Source organism: Lathamus discolor, chromosome 22 (genome assembly GCF_037157495.1).
Source record: "Lathamus discolor isolate bLatDis1 chromosome 22, bLatDis1.hap1, whole genome shotgun sequence".
Lineage (NCBI taxonomy): Eukaryota > Metazoa > Chordata > Aves > Psittaciformes > Psittacidae > Lathamus > Lathamus discolor.
In genome coordinates this window covers 109,294-134,653 of record NC_088905.1, presented here as the reverse complement: position 1 = coordinate 134,653, position 25,360 = coordinate 109,294, and the positions used below count along the sequence as shown (strand labels likewise).

Here is a 25,360-nt window from a genome sequence, read left to right as displayed (position 1 = left end):
CCCTTTCTATGGGGCCATCCACATCCCTATGGACCCCCCCGCGCTGTGGGGCAGAGGAGCCGCCGAGGGGCGCGGTGCCGGCGGCGTGCTCAGCCCCACGGCTCCGGCCCCGTTCGCACGACCTCTCCCACGCCGAGCATCGTCCCAGCGCGCCGGGCCGGGACAGCAGCCAGGTTGGAATGGGCTGCCCAGGGCTGCAGTGGGGCCGGGCGGGATGGAGGCCGGGAGATGGGGCCGCATCCCAAGGGAAGGGAGCGCTGGGGTGGGGGAACCTCAATGGGGTCACCGCGTTGCCAGCGTGAGTCACGGCGCACCCGTGCGAGTGGGGATGCACCGACACGAGTCACGACACAGCCGTGGGGGTCGCAGTCTCCTGCTGTGGGTCACGACAATGCCATTGCTAGTGTGGGTTGCCATTGCCTGCCGTGGATCATGATACAGTGGTGTGTGTCGCAGTATGGTGGTGTGGGTCACGATATGGTGGTGTGGGTCACGATACGGTGATGTGGGTCACAATATGGTGATGTGGGTCATGATACGGTGCTGTGGGTCACCGTCATGCAGTACAATACACCAGTGTGGGTCACAATACGGTGGTGTGGGTCACGATATGGTGGTGTGGGTCACGATATGGTGGTGTGGGTCACGATATGGTGGTGTGGTCACAATACGGTGATGTGGGTCACAATGCTGTGATGTGAGTCATGATACGGTGATGTGGGTCATGATGTGGTGATGTGAGTCACGATACGGTGATGTGGGTCATGATACAGTGCTGTGGGTCACCGTCATGCAGTACAATACACCAGCGTGGGTCACGATACGGTGGTGTGGGTCACTGTCATGCAGTACAATACACCGGTGTGGGTCACGATACGGTGGTGTGGGTCACCGTCATGCAGTACAATACACCAGCGTGGGTCACGATACGGTGGTGTGGGTCACGATATGGTGGTGGTCACTACGCTGCTGTGGGTTACCCCAACCCAATTGTGGGTCACAACCCATGAATCCTCTTGAAACGCAGCACCAAGGCAGGCAGCTCAACCCCTGTACGAGCCTCCCGCGAACCCCCACTGGGCCCCCGGGGGGGGTTGAACGCCCTCAGGGCCGGCAGCTGGTTCATCACTTGGGTTTAATTAATTAATTATTATCATTATTATTTATTCCTTCTATTATTTATGGCGCTGCCATAAATAACACCCCCCCAGACATCGTGTTCCTGCTGCTGTCCCCAAGTGTCCCCAAGGGATGGGGGGGGACACAGACACGACACGATCACAGCCCCGCGCCCCCCCTTGATAACAAGGGAATGGTTTTCTTATTCCAAAACAGTTTTTATTGTTAAAAGGCCTCGCGGTGGGGGGGGGGGGTCTCTGGGGATGGATCCCCCCATTCCATGTGCCGGGTCCCCAAGGAAACCTGGCAACAAGCAGCGATGGGGAGGGCCCCATCGTCACGTTGCAGGGCTTCAAAGCTCAACCCAACCCTGAGCGCAGGCAGGAGGAGGAGGAAGAGGGGGTGTGGGAGCCCCTCACCACGGCGTCGGGGCCTGGCAGCGGCACAGGAGCCGCCGGAAAGCCTTGCGGAAGTCCTGGTTGAACACGGTGTAGATGACGGGGTTGAGGGAGCTGTTGCAGTACCCGATCCAGAAGAAGAACTGGAAGACGCCGTCGGGGACCTTGCAGCGCCGGGGGCAGAGCGCGCCCAGGCTGTAGAGGAAGAAGAAGGGGAACCAGCAGAGCACGAAGACGCCGATGACCACGGCCAGGACGAAGGTGAAATGCTTCTCCCGCTTCACCTGAGCCTTCCTCCTCCAGGGGGTCAGCGCCGGCCGGTGCCGCGCCAGCACCACCCGCCCCGTCCCGGTGGCCACCGTGTCCCAGCGGGGTCCCGCGGGCGGCGGGGACGTCCCTGCCCCGGCGCTGGGGGCCGCTGGGGGCTCCTCGGGGCTCAGCAGCGAGGTCCTGTCCACCGGTGGGGGGGCCCCGGCGGGTGCCGGGGGGATGCTCGGCGGCACCGGCGGGGGTTTGGTGGCACCGGAGCGGGCGCGGTGGCGGCGCCTGGCGATCAGGTAGATGCGCAGGTAGACGAGGATCATGATGAGGCACGGGGCGAAGAAGGAGCCGACGCTGGAGGAGAGGATGTACCAGGCCTCCTCGTTGAGCTTGCACTGCGGCCGCTCGCCCGCTGCCGCCTTCTTCTCGCCCTTGTAGACGAGCGGCGGGAGGGAGATGGCGGCGGCAATGGTCCACACGATGAGGATGCTGCACTTGATGCGCCGCGGCGTGCGCTTGGCGTTGTACTCGATGGCGCGGCTCACGGCCCAGTAGCGGTCCAGGCTGATGGCGCAGAGGTGCACGATGGACGAGGTGCAGAAGAGCACGTCCAGAGCCAGGTAGATCTCGCACCACGCCTTCTCGAAGTACCAGTAGCCCAAGAGCTCGTTGGCCAAGGAGAAGGGGATGATGAGGGTGGCCACCAAGATGTCAGCGGCTGCCAGTGACACCAGGAAGAGGTTCTGGGGTGCCTGCAGCGAGCGGCTGCTCAGCACGGCCATGATCACCAGCGCATTGCCCGCAATGGTGAAGAGCACCAGGAAGGTGATGGCAGCGGCGATGGCGGCGGTGGCTTGGACCGAGTACCCCCCCGGGGGGCTCCCCGTGCTCCCAGAGCCCGTGTCCATCCGGATGGACGCGGCTGCTGCGCTCAGCGGTGCCGTGGGGTGCAGGAGGGCCAGGACACCGGGTGCTGGGGGACACTGGTGTCCCTTCCCATGCTGCCTGATGGGTTGCCTGCCCTGCCTGCACCCCCCTGCCCTGCCTGCAGCCCCTTTACGCTCCCTGCACCCCCTTTAGCCTGCCCTGCTGGCACCCCCTTTAGCCTGCCTGCACCCCCCTGCCCTGCCTGCACCCCCTTACCCTGCCTGCACCCCCCTTACCCTGCCTGCACCCCCCTGCCCTGCCTGCACCCCCCTTACCCTGCCTGCACCCCCCTGTCCTGCCTGCACCCCCCTGCCCTGCCTGCACCCCCTTGTCCTGCCTGCACCCTGCTGCCCTGCTCGCACTCGCCGTACCCTGCTGCACCCCCTTTACCCTGCCTGCACCCCCCTTACCCTCCCTGCACCCCCCTGCCCTGCCTGCACCCCCCTTACCCTGCCTGCACCCCCCTGCCCTGCCTGCACCCCCTTGTCCTGCCTGCACCCCCCTGCCCTGCCTGCACCCCCTTGTCCTGCCTTCACCCTGCTGCCCTGCTCGCACTCGCCGTACCCTGCTGCACCCGCCTTACCCTGCCTGCACCCCTCTTCCCTGCCTTCACCCCCTTTACCCTGCCTGTAACCCCCTGCCCTGCCCGCACCCCACCTCTTGCCGCCGCTGTCGGTGCCGTTGCCGGTTACCGGTTACCGGTGCTGGTATCGATGCTGCTGCCGCCGGGCTCTGCGCTGCCGAGCGCCTCCTCCGCGGGGTTTTAAGCGGACGCGGGGGGGGGATGAAGCAGCCGCCGCCCCTGGGGCGGAACCGGGAGAGGGGACCCGGTGGGGCCGCGCTGGGCTCCGCTCCCTCCCCAGGCCCCTCTTGCCCCACATCCCCCCGTACCCGGGTCCCCCCCCAGCGCCCTCCCGCATCTCTTCCTCCATCACCTTTTACCTCCCAGTTTGGGCTTTCTCCTCCCTTTTTAGGCCCCAAGGATGTGCTTGGAGCCCCACATCTGACCCCGCAAACCCCACTCTGCCCTTCCCCACGCTCCAGCCACAGGCTCAGAAGCAGCTCCGAGTCCCAGAGGCTCTTTTCGATCCAAATCTGCTGCTTGGATTCTGTTCTTCCTCCTTTTAATCACTTCTGTCAGTGCCAACACACACAGTGACACGCTGGGGACTCCAGCATGCAGAGGACGAGCTGTCCCCAGCACCCAGCACCCCAGCAGTAACACCCAGCAGGCCATCTCCCACCCTCCTGGGTGCTGCTTGAGCCAGGATTGTACTTGGGAACACCATCCCCATGCTCCAGCATTGCTAAACTGGGGGTACAGATGGGGGTGTGGACGTGGGACACACACACGGACTATCGCAGCCCCACGGGTGATAAATGCACCCTCTCATCCACATTTTCCTCCTTCACATCCAGACATTCCAGCCTGGAAGGATTGTTTCAGGGGGGTTGTGCCACAAGATCTCTCCCCTCAGTGGCATTCCAGGCTCCTGGCTTGGCCAGGGACCGCTCTCCTCGCCCTGTGCCCACCAGGGAGCCCCATAACCGGCACCGGGAGCCAATCCGGGCTCTCCCTATGGATCCTCTCCCGGTGTTTCAGCTGAGCCGGGGCTCACCCTCCAGGTCGCACAGGCCGGTGAAGCTGAGCTCCCGGCTGGAAGGGGAAGGAGGGGATGGGGGGTCAGGACCCTCGGCTCCGGGGCCGCGGTTCACAAAGGCTTCCAGGGATTTCAGCAGCTGTTTCGGCTTCCTTTTGGTGGATAACTCCAGCTCTGAGGAGGGCACAGGGCAACGTGTGAGGATGGAGAGTGGGAATAGGGTCAGGGATGCTTTAAAGCTGTTGTCCCTATGGATCCCCTTGGGAAAGGCTGCCCCGTTTTCCTCACCAAACCCCAGCCGAGCTCGGCACCATCCCAAGATCCCCCCATAAGGGAAGCCCAGGGTGAAGATGAAACAAGGAGTGGTTGGGGGTTTCTGGGGGTTACAAGCCTCAGGCTGGCTCAGCAGGACACTAAGACCATGCCGGCTTCTGCCTTGGGTTGTTTCCCTTGGGAAAGAAGGAGGAAAATCCGGGACACAAACCCTTCAGGAGGAAGCAGGAGTCGGCGATGGTTTTGTGCTGCCCCTTCCAGACGCGGTAGAGCCGCAGGAAGGCGGCTGCATAGAGGTCGTTGAGCACCGCAATGACCTGCTGCCGGCGGTTGCACTCCCTGCAAGAGGTGGTGCAGAGGGGCTGAGCCAGGGCCTGGAGCGCCGGGAAGCACCTCCAGATCCCAAAGCCCTTCCTGGCCTGGCTACAGAACTGCTGGAACGCACCGGGAGAGCCGCTCCTCCCGCAGGGCCTGCAGGACGATGCGGGTGATGTTCACGGACATGATGCCAAAGGGGAATTCCTGCAGGAGAAGGAGCATTACAGGAATCCCAGCTCGCTGAGGTGCCCACACAACCTCCAGCCCTTCCACACCACCTCAAACCCAGGGGATGCGGCCTGCAGGCAACAAATCCATGCGGTAGGATAATGGTCCTGAGAATACAGCTTCGATGGATGCTGTAGGATAATATCCAGGCTTAATCCCAACTATCTCCAAGATGAAAATACCACGTTTAAGGAGACAGGCTCCACTCGCTCCCGTTTTTCACTTGGATCTTTGCAATTCCCACTCCCGGAGCGTTAGGAATTGTTAAGGGAGGTACCACCACGGGAGAACCTGCCTGGGTTTCGTGTTGGGACAGTCTGAAGATGTCCAGAGCCAGAGGCAGCATCTGAGGGTCCATGACGAAGAAGAGCAGCTGCATCAAGGCCAGCATCCCTGTGCCTCGCAGGTCTGTCCCGGGATCTGCGCCTGGAAGGGTGGGATGAGCCTGGAGTCACTCCCTGCTCCCACAGGCTTTTACACCACTCAAACCCTGGCAAATCCCTTCAGGAACTGCATCCTCAGGGCAGGGTTTTGAGGAGTTTCCCAAACTGGTGCTGTCACCTCCTCCCTGTTGTTCCCCCACCCGTGGGCCCATTCCCAACCCTGCTCCACGAATGAGCCGCTTTAAGCTCGACCTACCCCAAGGCTGTGAAGCGTCACCTAAAGCCAGCTGTGGGGCCACAGGAGCTGCTGGGTTTAGGCTTTGTCTATTGAGTCAAGCAGAAGGTGCCGGAGAGGCTGCATGTGACACCTTTAATCGCCCTGTGTCTCTTAATGACGTTGTTTTTCTTACCAGGGAATGGGCCATGGCTCATTAGCCCTAATGAAGAGCATTAACGACACCATGGAGCTGGTGAAGGGCCTGGAGCACCAATGTGCTGAGAAACAGCTGAGGGACCTGGGGGGTTCAGCCTGGAGAAGAGAAGGCTCCCGAAGGGGAGACCTGAGAGCAGCCCCAGTGCCTAAAGGGGCTGCAGGGAACCTGGAGAGGGGCTTGGGACAAGGGCCTGTAGGGACAGGCCAAGGGGAATGGCTTGAACCTGCCCGAGGGGAGACTGAGATGAGCTCTTAGGCAGAAGCTCTTCCCTGTGAGGGTGCTGAGGCGCTGGCACAGGGTGCCCAGAGAAGCTGTGGCTGCCCCATCCCTGGCAGTGCTCAAGGCCAGGTTGGACACAGGGGCTTGGAGCAAGCTGCTCCAGTGGAAGGGGTCCCTGCCCGTGGCAGGGGTTGGAGCTGGAGGAGCTTTAAGGTCCCTTCCAACCCAAACCATGCTGGGATCCCATGAAATCACCCTGGGAAGCAGGGAGAACAAGCACCGAACCCTTTACCCTGTGTCTGCATCCCACCTCCGGAGGAGGGAATGGGACCAGTGTGATCCCTCCCAGCACAGGGAGCTCCTGAGGTCTCTCCCTCTGCCCTACCTTGAAATCCAAGTTCTTCCCAGTGCGCTCCATAACGCGGGCAGCCCAGGTGGGAGTGGGTGAGTTTCTTGTAGATGGTCTGCAGGATCCTCATGTGCACGCTCTCGTTGTCATCCAAAGCACCTGGTGGAGAGAAAACACCCCTCAGCATCAAAACCCCACCACTTAGCACCCAAACCCCAGCTCTCAGCACCCAAGACCACCTCTTGGCACCCAAAACGTGCCCCTTGGCACCCAAAAACACCTCTTGGTACCCAAAACCTACCCCTTGGCACCCAAAACCCACCCCTTGGCACCCAAACCCACCTCTCAGCATTCAAAAAGATCACCCCTTGGCACCCAAAACCCACTGCTAGCACCCAAATTTGCCCCATCCCTTGCCATCCAAAACCCACTCCTTGGCACCCGAACCCACTTCTCAGCACCCAAAACCTGCCCCTTGGCACCCAAAACCACCTCCCAGCACACAAACCCCAATCCTTGAGACCCAAACCTACTTCTCAGCACCCAAATCTGCCCCTTGGCACCCAAAACCATCTCTCAGCACCCTAAACCTGCCCCTTAGCACCCAAACCCCACCCCTTGGCACCAACACAGAGCCACGGTGGAGAAAGAACCCCCCACCAGCAGCAGGGGGAAGCAAGAGCCCGGCTGGACACGAACGCCGCGGCCAAGCACGGGTGCTGGTGCCAGGAGAACGTCCGGGCCGCGCTCATCCCGCTGGATGGAGGAGGGAAGAGCAGGACCACGTCCCCTGGAGCCACTCACACTGCGCCATGGCCAGCGCCAGCTCCTGCTCCCCCCGCAGTTGTGGCTGGAGCCGGGGGGGCCCGAAGAGGAAGCGGAGCAGAGCAGCCAGGCCCTGCCTGCGCCTGGGAGCGCGCAGCTTCCTCTGCAGGGAGAGAACAGCGACGGGTGAGGGATGGGGAATGGGGATGAGGGGAATCCCGTGGAGAGGCGGGAGGGAGCTGAGGGAAGGGGAAAGGGAAGGAGGGAGCTGCCTCTCCCCTCTCCTACCTACTAAAGCTCTGCCCGTACCCTGCACTCGCCCAGCTCGGCCGTCTCGAAGAACTGCAGCGCTTCCTGGAAGGAGATGGGGGCTGCGGGCACGGCCGGTGTCCCCCTGAGCCCTGCGGGGGGCAGAGAACGGGGTCACCCCCCCCAGCTCCTCCATCCCAGCACAGCGTGAAGGGAACGGCTGAGGGACCTGGGGGGGTCAGGCTGGAGAAGAGAAGGCTCAGGGGGGACCTGATGGCTCCCTACAAGTGCCTGACAGGAGGATGGAGCCAGGAGGGGCTGGGCTCTGCTCCCAAGGAACAAGGGATGGGACGAGAGGAACCGGCCTCAAGCTGCACCAGGGCAGGTTTAGATGGAGCTGAGGAACAATTCCTGCCCCAGAGGGTGCTCAGGCATTGGAACAGGCTGCCCAGGGCAGGGCTGCAGGCACCGGCCCTGCGAGTGCTCGCACCCCCTCAGTGCCGTGGGGCAGGGGTGGCCTCGGCAGCGCTGGGGTCAGGGTTGGACTGGACGATCCTGAAGCTCTCTTCCAACCCCGTTGACTCCATGATTCCCAGCTGAGGGCTTGCTCCCAGCAGGAGGGTGAGGACTTGGGGAGTCTCCCTCCCCTTCCTGCTGGGCTCTTTCCCCCTCTCCCAGCTATCCCCCCCCAGCCTTCCCCATCCGCCCCTCATCCCAGCGCCAGCTGTACCTGACTGGATCTCTTCCACAGCCTCCCATTCCTCCCGCGCTCGCTGCAGCTCCTCACTGCTCTCTAATGAAAGAAGGGAGGAGGCGTCAGAGACCCATGGCAGGGATTTGCTCCCTTCTCCCGGGGCTGCTCAGGGCAGGATTCCCCTTCCCTGCGGATAAACCCCAGCTGAGGTGCTGCGGGGTTTGCCGTTGGAAGCTCTATGGAAACACGGAATGGTTTGTGAGGAAAGGACATTAGAGCTTGCCGCAGGGACGGGTTTAGCGGAAGGGTGCCTGTGGCAGGGCTTGCAACTGGATGAGCTTCAAGCTCCCTCCATCCCAAACCATTCCACGACTCCGGGGCAGAGCCAGCGCGATCCATGCAGGGCTCCTCGGGCTCTGCCACCCGGAGCCACCGCGGTAAGGCACCGGAACCGGAGCTAACACTCACCGTGAGCCGCGGGCGGCCCCGCTCCCTGCACCAGCGCCTGCAGGAGCCCGTTCTGCCCCAGGGCCGAGAGCTGCGGGGGACACGGGCACAGGCGTCACCCCCGGAGCGGGCCCCGCAACCCGACCGCTCCCGAGCGCTGCCCGCCGGGACACCGCCGCGAGCGGGCTGGGGCCGGGGGACACGCACGGGGCCGGACTTGCCGGGCGGGGGGAACCGCTGCCGCTCCTCGGGCCGCTCCGAGCCGCCGGCGGCCCCGCTCATGCCCCGCGGGGAGAAGGAACGGGCCGGGCCCGTGCCCTCAGCGGCGGCACCGGGGGGACTCCGGGCCGGAGCCCGGCCCCGGCTCCGCCGCCGCGCAGTGCATGCCGGGAGCTGTAGTCCGCCCCCCCACCCCGTCACCAGCAGGACTACAGCTCCCAGCAGGCACCGCGCTGGGCGGGGACGGTGGCCCTGGAGGGTCAAACCGCGCGGCAGGCGGGCGCTCCCCGCGGCTCGATGGCCGGTCCCGGGGCTCGGTGCCAGCGCTCAGCGGTGCGGCGCCTCCCGCCCATTCCCCGAGGGCGGAGCGGGGTCCCGGCTCCGCAGCAGAAGGTCCCGGCGCCATGGGGCTGTACGCGCTGCTCTGCCTCGCCTTCCTCATCCTCCTTCCCCTTCTCTCCCTCGCCTGGCTCCTGCTGCGCTCCGGCGGCGGCCCCAGCCCCTTCGCTGCCGATGCCCGGCGCCCTCCAGCCCCGCTCGTCACCGACAAGGCGGTCCGCAGAACGGTCGTTAAGACAGGTACGGGACCCCCCCGCACGCACAGGACCTCCAGTACCCCTGTGGGATCCCCCCAATAACCTGGTGCGACCCCTCCATCGTCCAGTGGGACCCCCGAACACCCCCATGGGACCCCTCCAATGCCCTGCTGGGACCCTCCATTCCCCAGTGGGCCTCCCCCCATAAGACCTCCAATCTCCCTGTGGGTCCTGCAATCTCCGATGGGACCTCCCAGTCCCTGGTGGGACCTCAGCATCCCCCCGTGGGACACCCAATCCCAGGTTGGACCCCCTCAATGCCCAGTGGCCCCCCCCAGTGCCCAGTGGGACCTCCCTAATACCCCTGTTGGACCCTGCATCCCCCCCTTGGAGCCCCTATCCCCCAGGACAACCCCCCCGGTCTCCCAGTGGGACCCTCTGAACCCTGGTGGGACCCCTTCACTCTCCAATATCCCAATGGGACCCCGCAAACCCCAGCGTGACCCCCAAATCCCCAGTGGGCCCCCCCCAAATCCTCAGTGGGACCCCCATTCCCTGGTGGGACCCCCCCATAGGACTTCCAATCTCCCTGTGGGACCTCCTAATCCTCAGTTGGAACCCCAAATCCCCAGTGGCACCCCCCAGTACCCTGGTGGGACCTCACCATCTCCCAGTGGGACCCCCAGTTCCCAGTGAGACCCCCCCAGACCCCGGTGGGACCTCCCCCAATCCCCCGTGGGACCCCTCAGTGACAAGTGGGACCTCCCTAACACCCCAGTTGGACCCTGCATCCCCTGGTGGGAGCCCTCCCTCCCTTAGTATGACCCCCCCCATTCTCCAGTGGGACCCCAATCCCTTATGGGACCCCCCCATTGCAGCTCCACCGGGGCTGTGTCACCCCTTGGTGGTGTCTTCCCCCCCCCCCCCCAGCACAGCATCACCCCCTGGACCAGCATCACCCCCAGCACAGCTGGGCATTGCCCACAGCGGTTCCATCACCCCCAGCACAGATTCGGAGGTCACCCCTGGGTACCCTGCGCATGCCCTGGGGGGGTGCCGCATCCCACCACTGAAGATGCCCCCCACCGTGTGTGTGTGTGTGTGTGTCCTGTGCCCCCCCCCCAGTTTTCTCTGCAGACAAGGTGCCGGAGCGGCTCGATGCCATCGTGGTGGGCAGCGGCATCGGGGGCCTGGGAGCCGCGGCGCTGCTGGCCAAGGCGGGCAGGCGGGTGCTGGTGCTGGAGCAGCACGGGAAGCTGGGGGGCTGCTGCCACACCTTCACCGAGAAGGGCTTCGAGTTTGACACCGGTACGGCCCCGCGGTGGGGATCGCATCCATAGCCCCGTGGCACCCTCCTGGCTCCCAGCCTGCGTTATACAAGTGCTTTTCCACCTGAGCACGCGATATCCCGAGGCTTCCACACCCCAAAAGCCTCCTGCCAGAGGGCAAGGCACGGCCGCTCACACCCATAACCCCAACCCCTCGTGATACTCGATGGACCCAACCCACTTCTGTAGAATTCCCCATGGACTGGGTTGGGTGGAAGGGACCTCAAAGCTCCTCCAGCTCCAACCCCTGCCCCGGGCAGGGACCCCTTCCACTGGAGCAGCTTGCTCCAAGCCCCTGTGTCCAACCTGGCCTTGAGCACTGCCAGGGATGGGGCAGCCACAGCTTCTCTGGGCAATTTGCGTGGTCAGCCATGTCCCAGGGATATCACCTGAGGGCATATTCCCTTGACAAAGCCTTTCCGGCAAGACAAAGTCCAGTTCTGCATCATTAGTGTTCGGGATTAATGATTTACAGCAATAGAGGCAGGAAAAGCAGCAACGCGGAACAGCGTTCCCAAAAGCTACTGAAAACCATGGCATTGAGCACTTTCCCCATTGACCTAAAGTGGCAGGAGGTTGTTTCCCAACTTTTCCCTTTCCTCTCCACATGGAAAAATAAGAAGAGGGTCCCTGTGCATCCTGGGGGCATGAAAACAAGGGAACCCCCCGTAAAACAAAGGGAAACCGCTTCTTCCAGGTATCCACTATGTGGGGCGGATGCACGAGGGCTCCAGACTGCGCTTCCTGGTGGACCAATTGACGGAGGGGCAGCTGGAATGGGTCCCGCTCCCACCCGTGTTCGACGCCGTAGTCCTGGGGGAGCCCGGCAGAGCCAGGACCTATCGGCTCTATTCCGGGCGGGAGAGCTACTTCCAAGGCTTGAAGCAGCAGTTTCCCGGGGAGGCGGCTGCTATTGAGGAGTTTGAGCGGTTGGTGAAGGTAAAGGGGGCTTTGCCTTCCCCTGACGGGATGGTTTTGGCTCTGGTCAGCCCCCAACACTCAGCTACTGGGCAAGTGCATGTGCTGGTGGGGCACAACCTGCCCCTGCCCGGCCCCGGCTCCCCTTTCTGCCTCAAAACCCTGGAGTTTGAGCTCCCGTCCCTCAGGATGCTCATGGTCCCATGGAGGTGCTGGGATACCCATGAGCTCCAACACCTCCATGGGGTGATGCTCCAGGACTTGCCCATGGGGTGATTGCAGTCATTACCGAACCAGGGCTGAAGCAGTGTTAACTGTGCCTTGAAACCCCCACCACAGGGAGCTCTATGGGGGACGAAGCGCTCCCTGTGCCCAAAGCAGCCGGGGATGCTGTTGTCTGTGCCAGCCAAGCGGTGAATTGGGTAGAATCATGGAGTCACAGACTGGGTTGGGCTGGAAGGGACCTCAAAGCTCCTCCAGCTCCAACCCGTGCCACGGGCAGGGACCCCTTCCACTGGAACAGCTTGCTCCAAGCCCCTGTGTCCAACCTGGCCTTGAGCACTGCCAGGGATGGGGCAGCCACAGCTTCTCTGGGCCCTCACCCCTCAGAGCCACTGGAAGGGGCAGGGATGTCCCTGCACCCATCCTGAGCATCCTCCTCCCTCCCTCCGCAGAGCGCCAGCAGCGGGGCTCTGCTCCTGGTGCTGCTGAAGCTGGTGCCGCGGGCGCTGGCCGCACTGCTCTGCCGCTCGGGGCTGCTCCCCCGGCTCTGCCCCTTCCTCCGCCTGGCGTCGCGCAGCCTCAAGGAGGTGGTGGCCGCCCTCACGCCCAACCGCGAGCTCAGGGCCGTGCTCAGCTACATCTTCCCCACGTACGGTAGGTGCCCGCGGCGCTCCGGGCTGCTCGCTCCCTGCTCCTCCCTGTTTCCCTCACCCCACATCTGTCCTTCCCTGCAGCGCGCCCAGGGCGGGCCTCGTCCTCACGCCTTTGGGGTGAGCCGCGAGCCCCCGCGGTTTGGCACACCCCCACCTGGGCTTTCTCCCCCCTTTCTCCAGGCGTGGTGCCCTCCAAGGCCAGCTTCTCCATGCACAGCATCCTGGTGGACCATTTCCTCTATGGCGCATGGTATCCCAAAGGAGGGGCTGGTGAAATCGCCTTCCACACCATTCCTGTTATCCGGAAAGCTGGAGGCGACGTGTTTGGAAGGGCACCAGTGCAGAAGATCCTGCTGGACTCCCAGGGCAAAGCCTGTGGTGAGCATGCGATGGGGCACCTGTGGCTGCTCCCTCTGTGGTGTTGCTTTGAGCTATTCCTCCTTCTCCCACCTTTCCCTTCCAGGTGTGAGCGTTAAGAAGGGTCAGGATCTGGTGAACATCTTTGCTCCCATCATCATTTCGGATGCTGGGATCTTCAACACCTACGAATGGCTCCTGCCGGCGGAGGCGCGGGCATTGCCCGGTACCCCAGCACCATCGGGCTTGGGTTGGGTTTCACTGGGCTGATGGTGTTAATCCTGCTCTGAGCCACAGCGGAATCCTTCCGATTGTTCCTTAGGCATCCTCAAACCTTGTTGCTCGTGTTCCAAACACCGTCCCTGGCCGGGCATTTCATCACAGGGGTTTTAGTGGAACCAAAACGAGCTCACCCAACCTGCTCACGGTTAGCAAAGCCTTGGCTTTGCTGCTCCATCTGCCTAAAAACCACAGCAGAGCACCCCAAACCATGGGGCAGTCGGTGGAGCATCCACGTAACATTGGTTTTAGTGGTGGCACAAAGTCTTCGTGCTGCTTTGGAAGGAGCACGGTTGGGTGGGAGTGTTGTGGGCACCCATATGGTTTGTCTCCAACCACTCAACACTTGCAGAACTGGGTTCAATGAATCCAAGAGATGAATCAGTTCTACAGGCAGCAACGGAGGTGGGAGTGGGGCTGCTTCTAAGAGGAACCACGTCTCCATTGCTGAGGATCCCAGCGAATACTGATTTTCCCCTTCTTCCCTCCGTATCCAGAGATCCAGTCCCAGCTCCGCACGGTGACACACGGCGAAGGGGGTTTCACCATCTTTGTAGGTCTTAATGGCTCAAACGAAGAGCTGGGGCTGGAGCCCACCAACTACTACATATATCAAGGACATGACCTGGATGAAATGTAGGTTTGGCTTCACCTTGGATGTGCTCTGTTAAGCATAAAGAGATGAATTCCAGGGTGGTGACGCAGCAAAGGCTCCTGATTGATCCTCACTGCATGGGGATTCAGTCAAAACAAGTCTTGTGGGCAAGGTTCGGGCCAAAGCCTCCTCCAACCTCTGCATCTCTCTGCAGGATGAGTCGCTACCTGTCCTCTTCCAGAGAAGAAGCTGCCAAGAGCATCCCTGTGCTGTTTGTCAGCTGCCCATCGACCAAGGACCCCACCTGGGAAACGAGGCACCCAGGTAAGGGCTGGAGCCCAACCACACGCGCTCTGGAAACCACCTGGGGACTTGGCTGGGTTTGTGGCTGCACGCGAGGAGTCCCTCCTCACATGGCCGTGGTCAGAGCTGCTGAGCAGGGCGCTCATGGAAAGCGGTCTTCAGGGGGCCTGGATGAAGGCTATGGGGCCACAGAGGCCACGTGGGGAGGCTTGTGGCAGCGCGACGGTGTCGTGAGGGCGGGCAGAGGGACACCAGCCCCATCCTTGTCCTGCTGCAGGTAAATCCACGTTGGTCGTCGTGACCTTCGCCAGATACGAGTGGTTTGAGGAGTGGAAGGACAAGCAGGTCCATAAGCGGGGCGATGACTACGAGGAGCTGAAGCAGACCTTTGTGGACACCATCATGCAGACTGTCTTCAAGCTGTACCCTCGCATCAAGGACAGGGTGAGGAAACCGGGCTGCTCGGGTGCTCCAGCTCTTCTCCTGGGTCTCCCTTACCCAGCCCCATCCAGTGAACCCACCACCAACCTCTGACCGCGCCTGGTGCGAGGGCAAGGACGGTCCTCCAGGACCATGCTGGCACCAGGCTTGGCCAGAACCACCCCCGGGTGTGCAAGGAAAACCCATCCCAACCCGCACCCCACAAACCCAGCTCTGTGGGGCTGGGACACCCCACACCTGCACCACCCCGCTGCTGCAGACCGCATTGTCCCTTTGTCCCTGCAGATCGGGTACCTGTCCAGCGGGACGCCCCTCACCAACCAGCACTACATCGCCAGCCCCAAGGGGGAGTTCTATGGCGTTAACCACGACATGGCCCGTCTGCAGGCTGAAGCCATCGCAGCCGTGAGGGCGCAGACGCCTGTCCCCAACCTCTACCTGACAGGTACCGTGGCCAGCACCATGAGGACGCCGCTGGGGAAGCGGGATATGAGGGGAGGAAAACAGCCCTGCAATGAGCCAAGGGGATGAGGCACCCCATGCATTGACGCACGGGCACGTCCAAGTTGCATGGACCCAGTGGGAGGAGGAAAGGGCTGGGCCTCCTCCTGCTCCTGGGTGCTGTCACCATGCCTGGTGTTGGGAGTGGCTGGGCAGGATGAGGCCCTTTCCCTGCTGGCAAGGAGGAAGGAGGCAAGCAGGGACCCCCAGGGCGGTGCAGGGGGTGGTGGCGGCTGGGGATGGCGATGCTAAAGCACTGCTGAGGCTCAGCTGGGGATGGAGGACTCGGGACCATCGCTGCTTCCTACACAATTCCAGGGCAGGATCTGTGCGTGGGGGGCTTTGCGGGAGCCCTGCAGGGAGCCCTCGTCTGCGCCAGCTCCGTCCTGGGGCGCAACCTCTACATCGACATGGAGTGGCTCAAGAGGCGCATGGAGGCCACGAACACCGGGAAGAGGGACTGAGACCCCGGGACCAGGACCTCCCATCCCACCGGGTCACCCCTCCGCCTCCTTCTCACCTCTAGCTCTTCCCTCCTTCCCTCTCTGTCGCCAGGCCCACGGGGGAACAGCCCAGGAGGGCGCTGGTCCCGTTTCCAGGCACTTTGCTTTGGACCTTGTGCACCTCCAGCACTGATCCCTGCCACGCTCCCAAGTCAAACCCCTCATCCTGGTGCAGGGACAAGGGTCTCCATGTACAGGTCAAGGCAATCCCAAACCTCGGCTGCACCAGACCCCAACCGTTTCCACCAGCACTTGGGGGCTGCTTGATCACCACCAGTGTCCGAGAGCTGCTGGACCATCGGAGGAGCATCACGCTCCACTTGCATCCCCAGAGCCGCAGTATCCCTGGGGATATTTCTTCCCTTTCTGATGCTAAATTGGGCTCAAAGGCTCTGGGAAGAGCTCACAGACACGGTCCTTCAGGCAAGAACCAGCTCCTGCCTCACCGGGGTGGTGCATTAAGCACATCCTCACATGCCAAGGCTGGGTGTGACGGATTTAAGATGGGATTAAAGCTAAAGAGCAACAGCGCGTGATGCTCCCGGAGCAATGCCGAGGAGCAGGATGCAGCCCCATGGCGCTGCCACCCCTCATTGCCCGTGGAAACGCTGATTCCGAGTCTGGGAAAAGCTTGGGAACGGGATCAAAGCCCTCTCCAGAGAAAGGGCATGGGATCAGGAGTTAATAAAAGCATCCTCATCGTCTTGTGATCTGGGCCTCGTAATGTGGGAGCAGCAGGCACGGATAGGAGACAGCAGCTTCCTGAAGCTCCGGTTTGGGAAGGGGAGGGCAGAGGGAATGCAGGTGAGCCCCATCCGTGGGAGTGTGGCCCTGGGGGCTCGTCCTGAGCCAGCACAGGCTGTTTTGGGAAGGAATAATCACGGAAAGGCCATGAACAGGTAAATCAAGCACTAAAACCAGCTGCGAAACACCTCTGGGAGCGGGCAGGGTCCTCACTGGGTGGCACTGGCTCAGGAGCCCGCTCCAGGGAGCTGGATGGGATCTGCAATGGGAAACGGGAATTACCTGGTGAGGAAGGCAGCGGGGATCGCCAGTTGCTCCATGGTTCCCTCCGTGCCGGCATTCCCAGCCCATCCAACCCCCTTGGAGACACAAGCCCCTCTTTGCTGTTTTCCTCCCTGTGGTGCCTGATCCTGTGCCCGTGACCTGTGCCCGGTGCCATCGCACACCCAGTGCCAGGCACTGCCCTTCGCACCCAGCCACGCAGGCACCGATGGAGCAGGATCCATTCCCTGCACTTCCCAGCGGAGCACTTGGGACCCATCACGAGCCGTGGGGGGGTTGGACACCATTCACCCCCCGGGGCACCCCAGAGAGGAGCCAAGAGGGAAGTGAAGCTCCCCAGGACACTCACAGCTCAGCTGCGAGGTGAAGCTGACGCACAAGGAGGGAGCCAAGGAGATAGCAGAGCTTTAGCAGCAAGGTACCCGTCCCACCGCCAGCCCCAGGATCCGGCTCCTCTCCCAGCCCCACTGTGTCCCGTTTTCCACCTCTCTATCCAGGTAACACAGCCCCTTTTGGCTGGATTTGGGCTGAATCAGGCTGGCACAAGCAGGAGGCTTAAGGCTGCTTCGATGGTGGATTTTGGGACATCCATGGGAGAGCTCGGTCCCCTCATCGCTCCCCATACAACCTCCCTTTTCCTATCTCCTTTTCCTGCTCCCGCTGCTTCTGAAGCCAAACTCCTCTCCAGGCTCTCCTCACCCATCCATGTGTCCCTTTGGGTCTTTTCCCAGCATCTCCAGATGGGAGCGTTTCTGGGTTTTCCATGACCAGTGACATTGCTGGGATCAAACATTCCTTCCGGACACCACCAGGATGTGGCTGGATCCATAAAAGTTGCCTTCAAATCCATCACACAGGACAAAGGACCATGCACGAGCTGTGCTGCCCCTCTGGATGTGCTCCAAAGGAAATCTCTACAGGCACATTCCCAGTGGACTCTTGTGTTTCCATGTGGAATGGCACATGCAGCAATGCATTTACCAGGAAAGGGGAAATGCCGCAAGGACGGGAACCAGCGTAAGGAGAAGAGGGAGCCCCATCTCTAAGCTCATCACAAGAGAGCTGCAGTGCATGAGAAGGGGAGTGAATGGATGAGCTGGGAAGGGAATGGAGATGGAAAAGGAGCCACATGGAGCTGTGGGACTGAGGGAATGGGAACTGGAAGGGGGTCCTCATCCAGGCTGGGTTCCAGGCTTGGCTTGGGGAGGGTCCTACAGCTCCATCTGCGGCTCCCCAAAGACCCCAGGAGCTTGAGGCTTGCCGTGGAGCTGGGCAAAGAGGAGGGAGCACAGGAAAACATGGACAGTGGGACTGATGCACGCTCAGTGAGCTCGCCGATGACACCAAGCTGTGTGGTCCGGTTGATCCGCTGGAGGGAAGGGATGGGATCCAGAGGGACCTCGACACGCTTGTGAGGTGGCTGATGCCAACCTTATGGAGTTCAACCATGCCAAGTGCAAGGTCCTGCACCTGGGTGCGAGCAATCCCAGCACAGCTGCAGGTTGGGCAGAGAAGAGATTCAGAGCGGCCCAAGGAGAAGGACTTGGGGGTGCTGGTCGATGGAAAATGAACATGAGCCGGCTGCAGTGTGCGCTCGCAGCCCCGAAACCAACCGCATCCTGGGCTGCATCCAAAGGAGCGTGACCAGCAGGGCGAAGGAGGGGATCCTGCCCCTCTGCTCTGCTCTTGTGAGACCTCACCTGGGGCATTGTGTGCAGTTCTGGTGTCCCCAGCATAAAAAGGACATGGAGCTGGTGGAGCAAGTCCAGAGGAGGCCACGAGGATGCTCAGGGGCTGGAGCAGCTCCCGTATGGAGCCAGGCTGAGAACACTGGGGCTGCTCAGCCTGGAGAAGAGAAGCTGCGTGGAGACCTCAGAGCAGCTTCCAGGGTCTGAAGGGGGCTGCAAGGATGCTGGAGAGGGGCTCTGCATCAGGGACTGTAGGGACAGGACAAGGGGTGATGGGTTCAGACTGAAGCAGGGCAAGTTTAGACTGGATAATCCGAGTTCAAACCGAGCCACACAGCTTGTTCACTCACTCCTCCCCTCTTTTCTCCTTCTTTCTTTCCTTCCCTCCTCTCCCCCTACCCTGCTCCCAGAGGGATGGGGAGGAGAATCGAGGGAATGTAACTCCCACAGGTTGAGATAAGAACAGCCCGGTTACTAAGGTATAACACAAACCACTGCTGCTACTGCTGATGATAATATTGGTAAGAGAAAATAACAAGAGAATACGATACCACCGCCAAACGAGTTCAACCCCGAAGAGAGACCGTGCCCTTCCGGGTAACTCCCAGTTACCTCCCTGGGCATGCCGTGCTGTGGTATGGAATACCTCTTTGGTCAGTTTGGGTCAGGTGTCCTGTCTGCTTCCTCCCGGCCTCCCCTCATCCCCAGCAGAGCATGAGGCTCACAAAGTCCTTGGCCAGAATGAACATTACTTAGCAACAATTAAAACCAGTCGGTGTTATCAGCTCTCTGCCCAGGCTGGAAGTCAAAACCCAGAGCTTGCACCAGCTACTAAGGAGAAAAACGGCTACGGGTAAACCCAGGACAGTATCCACCCTTATTCCATACCATTCACATCATGCTCAGATCCCACATTTTCAATATACCATCTCTCTTACATATATATACATCCACATACACACACAGATAGAAAGAAATCATCTCTTAGTGCATGGACCAATCCCTATAATGCTGTCGAGTCCATTCGGTCCATGATGTCAGGTTCCATCCCTTGTAACAGTCTTTCAGGGCAGGAAGGGCTGTGTGCAGTGTTGGATCACTGCCTGCTGATGCTGATTGTTCCTTCACTGCAGAACTTGTCTGGTTCTATCAGAGTTCATTCTCTGTTGGGATGATGGTTGGAGGGAAGTCAGGGCCAGTCGCTGGTGACCTGAAGACATCTAATTGATGGGCTATAAAAGCAGCAGCAACATATAAAAGCACAGCAGCAACAGCACACAATTAAGTTCATTGGCTGTTTTCCCCTAAAATCAAATCCCCTTGAGGTATACATCGGACTTCCCCATCTTCCCGCATTACCCACCAAGTATATCCGGGTCCCTGAGGAAAGGCAATCCCACGAGTGGGTTTGCCTTTACCTGGAGCAGGAATAACCCAGACTGTCTTCCCCAGCAAATTCTTCATGTGCACCACAGGAACTTTGTCCCCCTCTACAATATGTAAAGGTTCTGACTGGGCTGGGCCAGCTCTGTTGCCCGATCCTCTGGTGTTGACCAACCAGGTGGCCTTTGGTAAGTGTGTATCCCAATGCTTGGAAGTTCCCCCCCCATTGCTCTCAGTGTGGTTTTTAACAGCCCATTGTACCGTTCGATTTTCCCAGAGGCTGGTGCATGGTAAGGGATGTGATATACCCACTCAATGCCATGCTCTTTGGCCCAAGTGTCTATAAGGTTATTCCGGAAATGAGTCCCATTGTCTGACTCGATTCTCTCTGGGGTGCCGTGTCGCCACAAAATCTGTTTCTCAAGGCCCAGGACAGTGTTCCGGGCAGTGGCGTGGGGCACGGTGTATGTTTCCAGCCATCCGGTGGTTGCTTCCACCATAGTAAGCACATGGCGCTTGCCTTGGCGGGTTGGTGGGAGTGTGATATAGTCAATCTGCCAGGCCCCCCATATTTGTACTTCAGCCATCGTCCTCCATACCAGAGAGGCTTTAACCGTTTGGCTTGTTTAATTGCAGCACATGTTTCACAGTCATGAATAACCTGGGCAATAGCGTCCATTGTTAAGTCCACCCCTCGGTCACGGGCCCATCTGGATGTTGCATCTCTGCCCTGATGGCCTGAAGCGTCATGGGCCCACCGGGCCAAAAATAATTCACCTTTATGTTGCCAGTCTAAGTCCATCTGAGCCACTTCAATCTTAGCAGCTTTATCCACTTGTTGGTTGTTCTGGTGTTCCTCAGTGGCCCGACTCTTGGGTACATGTGCATCTCCATGGCGCACCTTCACCACCAGGTTCTGCACCCGGGCAGCGATACCTTGCCACAGTGCAGCAGCCCAGATGGGTTTACCTCTGCGTTGCCAGTTGCTTCACTTCCATTGCTGCAACCACCCCCACAGCGCATTTGCCACCATCCATGAGTCAGTGTAGAGATAAAGTTCTGGCCACTTCTCTCGTTCAGCAATGTCCAGGGCCAGCTGGATGGCTTTCACCTCGGCAAACTGACTCGATTCGCCCTCTCCCTCAGCAGTTCCTGCAGCTTGTCGCCGAGGACTCCATACGGCTGCCTTCCATCTCCGATGCTTTCCCACAATACGGCAGGACCCATCAGTAAACAAGGCATACTGTTCTTCACTTTCTGACAGTTCGTTATATGGTGGGGCCTCTTCAGCACGCATCGCCTCCTCCTCTGGTGACATTCCAAAATCTTTGCCCTCTGGCCAGTCCATGATGACTTCTAGAACGCCTGGACGACTGGGATTTCCTGTTTGAGCTCGTTGTGTAATTAGTGCAGCCCATTTACTCCATGTAGCATCAGTTGCATGATGTGTAGAGGAGACCCTGCCTTTGAACATCCAGCCCGGTACAGGCAACCGGGGTGCCAGGAGGAGCTGTGCTTCAGTGCCAATCACTTCCGAAGCAGCTCGAACCCCTTCCTAGGCTGCCAGTATCTCTTTCTCAGTTGGGGTATAGCTGGCCTCAGATCCTTTGTACCCCCAGCTCCAAAAGCCGAGGGGTCGACCTTGAGTCTCCCCTGGAGCTTTCTGCCAGAGGCTCCAGGTAGGACCATTTTCCCCAGCTGCAGTGTACAGTGCAGTTTTGACATCTGGCCCGGTCCGGACTGGTCCAAGGGCTACTGCATGGACTATCTCGTGTTTAATTTGCTCAAAGGCTTGTTGTTGCTCAGGACCCCATTTAAAATCATTCTTCTTCCGGGTCACATGGTAGAGAGGGCTTACAATTGAACTGGAATTTGGGATGTGCATTCTCCAGAACCCCACAGCACCCAAGAAAGCCTGTGTTTCTTTCTTATTAGTTGGTGGAGACATTGCTGTTATCTTATTGATCACATCTTGGGGATCTGGCAACGTCCGTCTTGCCACTTTATTCCCAAAAATTGAATCTCTTGTGCAGGTTCCTTGACCTTACTCCATTTTATGGCAAAACCGGCTTTCAGCAGGATTTGGATTATTTTCCTCCCTTTCTCAAAGACTTCTTCCGCTGTATCGCCCCACACGATAATGTCATCAATGTATTGCAGGTGTTCTGGAGCTTGCCCCTGTTCCAGTGCAGTCTGGATCAGTCCATGGCAAATGGTAGGGCTGTGTTTCCACCCCTGGGGCAGTCGGTTCCAAGTGAACTGGACACCCCTCCAAGTAAAAGCAAACTGTGGCCTGCACTCTGCTGCCAAAGGAATTGAGAAAAATGCACTGGCAATATCAATCGTGGCATAGCACTTGGCTGCCTTTGACTCTAATTCATACTGAAGTTCTAGCATGTCCGGTACGGCAGCACTCAATGGCGGTGTGACTTCATTCAGGCCACGATAGTCTACTGTTAGTCTCCACACTCCGTTAGACTTTCGCACTGGCCGTATGGGGCTGTTAAAGGGTGAGCGGGTCCTGCTGATCACTCCCTGACTCTCCAGTCTATGAATCAGCTGATGGATAGGAATCAGGGAGTCTCGGTTGGTGCGATATTGCCGTCGGTGCACTGTTGTGGTTGCGATTGGCACTTGTTGTTCTTCGACTTTCAGCAACCCCACAACAGAGGGGTCCTCTGAGAGACCAGGCAAGGTGGACAGCTGCTCAATTTCCTCAGTCTCCAAAGCAGCAATACCAAAAGCCCATCGGTACCCTTTTGGGTCTTTGAGGTACCCTCTCCTGAGGCAGTCTATGCCAAGGATGCATGGAGCCTCTGGACCAGTCACAGTGGGGTGTTTTTGCCATTTCCTCCCAGTCAGGCTGATTTCAGCCTCCAATACAGTCAACTCTTGGGATCCTCCTGTCACTCCAGAAATATAGATGGGTTCCACCCCTTGACAGCTTGACGGCATCAGGGTACACTGTGTACCGGTATCTACTAGAGCCTTATACTTCTGTGGGACTGATGTGCCAGGCCATCTGATCCACACAGTCCAGTAAATCCGATTATCCCCTACCCCCACCTGGCTGGAGGCAGGGCCCCTCTAATACTCATCACAACTTTGAACACTTAGGTCATGTTGAAAGGGATTATTCTTCGTTATCGCAGGAGCTGGAGTAAAGTCAGCTCTTCCACTCCATCTGGGGGCCTGCTCACCAGAGACTGAAGCCAGAGCTCCCATGGCATGATGAGTCTTGGGCCTTGCTCCCCTCTTCAATTCGCCCACCCGTCCCTCCAAAGCTGAAGCAGTTTTCCATCCCACTTCGTCATGTCTTTGTGTTCCAGCAGATAAAACCATAGGGTGGCCTGTGGTGTATACCTCCTGTATCTTCTCTCTCGAAGAACAGAACGCCTTTTGTTAATAGCTGAGACGTGTGTTGGTACACGTGAGGAGCTGGATAAATCAGACAGATCGTCCCTCAATTGTTTGAGATCCTGCGACAGTTTTTCCACAGCTGAGATGATGGAAGGGGTGAGGTTGTCTTCGAACTCTCGGAGTTTATGAATCATTTCATCCACTGTCAGTGGTACTATATCATTCCAGGTTACTGTTGCCAATGAATGGGCATATGATGACGGTGCATTCCGTGTTAGTTTTTGCCACGTGGGTCGTGTACATTCGACTTCATCTGGGTCTATGGGTGCATCCCCATTATTTGGCTTGATGTGATAGATCATCTCTACGATGGCTGATTCCCTCAGAGACTGGATGCCTTTGTCTAAAGTAGTCCACTTGGCCGAACGACTCATAACATCATCCTTGTATGGAAACCTTTCTTTCACAGCTGCCAAGAGCCGCCTCCAAAGACTGAGGGACTTTTTCTCTCTTGCAATTGCTTTGTCAATTCCCCCTTCTCTAGGAAGTGATCCCAGCTGCTTGGCTTCACTACCTTCCAGTTCGTGACCATCGGCCCCATTGTCCCAGCATCGGAGCAACCAGGTGATGATGTGCTCCCCTGGTTGACGGGTAAAATCTTTTCGCGTATTCCGTAGCTCGGTTGAGGTCCGAGGTCGAGAAATCACCTCTTCTTCTTCGTCGTCGTCATGCGAGGATGACTCCTCCTCAGATTCTGGACCGGGTGGTGAATACATTGTTTCTTCATCTTGATTCACCCTTCTTGCCTCTTTTTTGCTTTTTTCTCTTGCTTACAGGGGCAATCGATATTGGTACGAATTGGTCCTCTGGTTCAGCTGCAGTGATTATCACTGTGGTTTGAGTAGCGACTGTACTCGTCGCTGGGGGTGGTGTAGCTGCTGTGCTTGGAGCTGGAGTAGCTGCGCTGACTGTTGCTTTGCCCTCAGATGCAGGGGCATTTTTTTCCTTTTGAAGGTGTTGGATAGCGTTGAACAAGGCCCTGTAAGCATAGGCCAAGCCCCAGCACGTTGCTGTGATTTGTCCGTCTCTGGTATGGCCAGACTGACCACGCACCTCATTTAAGTGTTTTACTAATTCTTCCGGATTTTGCACTTGTTTGGTGGTGAAATTCCAAAGCACTGGAGAAGCCCACTGACCTAGATACTTGCCCATACTGTCCCACACACCCTGCCACTCATGGCTGTCCAGCCTCAGGGAAAATCTCTTGGTCCTCCTATATCGTCGTTTAACCTCAGACACGGCCCAAACCTGACTCTGCTTAACTCTTGAAATCAGACGAGATGGTTGTGGGCAAAACACACTCTGTATGCGCGCCAACATGGTGATCCCCATCACAATCAGCAAACCGGTCTCAACAGTATTAAAAGGCCATTCAAGAACTTCAAACCTCTCAAATGATGCTGTAAATGGTCTGAGAGGGGGGCTGGGAGGGTAAAAGAATGTCTCCTTCACAGGTTGACCACCCGAGAAGAACAAAGATGTGTAATTGCTAAGCACCTTTATTATATACCTCCCAAAGTGTAAAGGTGGTGGCCACACTGGGAACATGAGACCGATCAGTTTCATGATCAATGATTCTATTGTATTACAAGTCATTATCATAAAGTACAATGAGATAAAAGCCTTAGCCCAAGCCCCACACCTGAAAATCACCAACACAGCAAATACCGCCTGTATGCAACGTACAGCGTTCTGAACCCGTGAGATCAAGAGGAACAGCTTTGAGAGCCAACAAATCAGCATTGTGACGAGTGACTGTTAATGAAGAACAATGAATGCTTATCACAAATATGATTAGACACACCCCGGTCAGATCTGTTGTTATCTCAACCCTGGCCACGCTGGGCGCCAAAAGGAACTGTCGTGGTTTAAACCGAGCCACACAGCTCGTCCACTCACTCCCCCTCCTTTTCTCCCTCTTTCTTTTTTTACCCCCCACTTCCCCCCACCCCGGTCCCGGAGGGATAGGGAGGAGAATCGAGGGAATGTAACTCCCACGGGTTGAGATAAGAACCGCCCAGTAACTAAGGTATAACACAAACCACTGCTGCTGCCACCAATGATAATATTGGTAAGAGAAAATAACAAGAGAAGAGAATACGATACCACCGCCGAACGAGTTCGACCCCCCCGAAGAGAGACCGTGCCCTTCCAGGTAACTCCCAGTTACCTCCCTGGGCATGACGTGCTGTGGTATGGAATACCTCTTTGGTCAGTTTGGGTCAGGTGTCCTGCCTCTGCTTCCTCCCGGCCTCCCCTCGTCCCCAGCAGAGCATGAGGCTCACAAAGTCCTTGGCCAGACTAAAACGTTTGTGTTACCAGC

The 25,360-nt window shown here is 58.9% G+C and overlaps 3 protein-coding genes across 3 annotated transcripts; 1 reads left to right on the top strand and 2 right to left on the bottom strand.

Moving 5' to 3' along the window:
• Positions 1 to 1,316: 1,316 nt before the first annotated feature.
• ADRA2B (adrenoceptor alpha 2B) lies at positions 1,317 to 2,837 on the bottom strand. The gene has a single exon (XM_065659445.1). The coding sequence runs from the start codon at positions 2,684 to 2,686 to the stop codon at positions 1,535 to 1,537; it is 1,152 nt and encodes a 383-aa protein (XP_065515517.1). The 5' UTR covers positions 2,687 to 2,837; the 3' UTR covers positions 1,317 to 1,534.
• Positions 2,838 to 3,812: 975 nt separating this feature from the next.
• Positions 3,813 to 9,069, bottom strand: ELMOD3 (ELMO domain containing 3). Its single transcript, XM_065659446.1, has 10 exons — positions 8,873 to 9,069; positions 8,687 to 8,756; positions 8,255 to 8,317; positions 7,585 to 7,676; positions 7,315 to 7,438; positions 6,547 to 6,669; positions 5,421 to 5,551; positions 5,025 to 5,101; positions 4,791 to 4,918; positions 3,813 to 4,480 (listed from the first exon to the last, which is right to left on the bottom strand). Exons 1-10 carry the CDS (start codon positions 8,945 to 8,947, stop codon positions 4,305 to 4,307), a joined length of 1,059 nt encoding a protein of 352 aa, XP_065515518.1. The 5' UTR covers positions 8,948 to 9,069; the 3' UTR covers positions 3,813 to 4,304.
• Positions 9,070 to 9,142: 73 nt separating this feature from the next.
• RETSAT (retinol saturase) lies at positions 9,143 to 16,230 on the top strand. Its single transcript, XM_065659444.1, has 11 exons — positions 9,143 to 9,463; positions 10,546 to 10,728; positions 11,446 to 11,687; positions 12,341 to 12,542; positions 12,722 to 12,919; positions 13,005 to 13,124; positions 13,675 to 13,813; positions 13,987 to 14,096; positions 14,353 to 14,519; positions 14,802 to 14,961; positions 15,336 to 16,230. The coding sequence occupies exons 1-11, from the start codon at positions 9,289 to 9,291 to the stop codon at positions 15,479 to 15,481; spliced, it is 1,842 nt and encodes a 613-aa protein (XP_065515516.1). The 5' UTR covers positions 9,143 to 9,288; the 3' UTR covers positions 15,482 to 16,230.
• The last annotated feature ends 9,130 nt before the right edge of the window (positions 16,231 to 25,360 follow it).

Bases quoted from the DNA above. Each gene is read 5' to 3' on its own strand.
- ADRA2B (XM_065659445.1), bottom strand. From the start codon at position 2,686: ATGGACACGGGCTCTGGGAGCACGGGGAGCCCCCCGGGGGGGTACTCG.
- ELMOD3 (XM_065659446.1), bottom strand. From the start codon at position 8,947: ATGAGCGGGGCCGCCGGCGGCTCGGAGCGGCCCGAGGAGCGGCAGCGG. The intron at 5,102-5,420 runs GCAGGTTCTCCC...CTTCTCCTGCAG, and splicing joins TGTCCCAACACGAAACCCAG to GAATTCCCCTTTGGCATCAT. The intron at 4,481-4,790 runs GTTTGTGTCCCG...TGCCCTCCTCAG, and splicing joins CTCCTGCTTCCTCCTGAAGG to AGCTGGAGTTATCCACCAAA.
- RETSAT (XM_065659444.1), top strand. From the start codon at position 9,289: ATGGGGCTGTACGCGCTGCTCTGCCTCGCCTTCCTCATCCTCCTTCCC. The intron at 13,125-13,674 runs GTACCCCAGCAC...CTCCGTATCCAG, and splicing joins GGAGGCGCGGGCATTGCCCG to AGATCCAGTCCCAGCTCCGC. The intron at 14,520-14,801 runs GTGAGGAAACCG...TTGTCCCTGCAG, and splicing joins ACCCTCGCATCAAGGACAGG to ATCGGGTACCTGTCCAGCGG.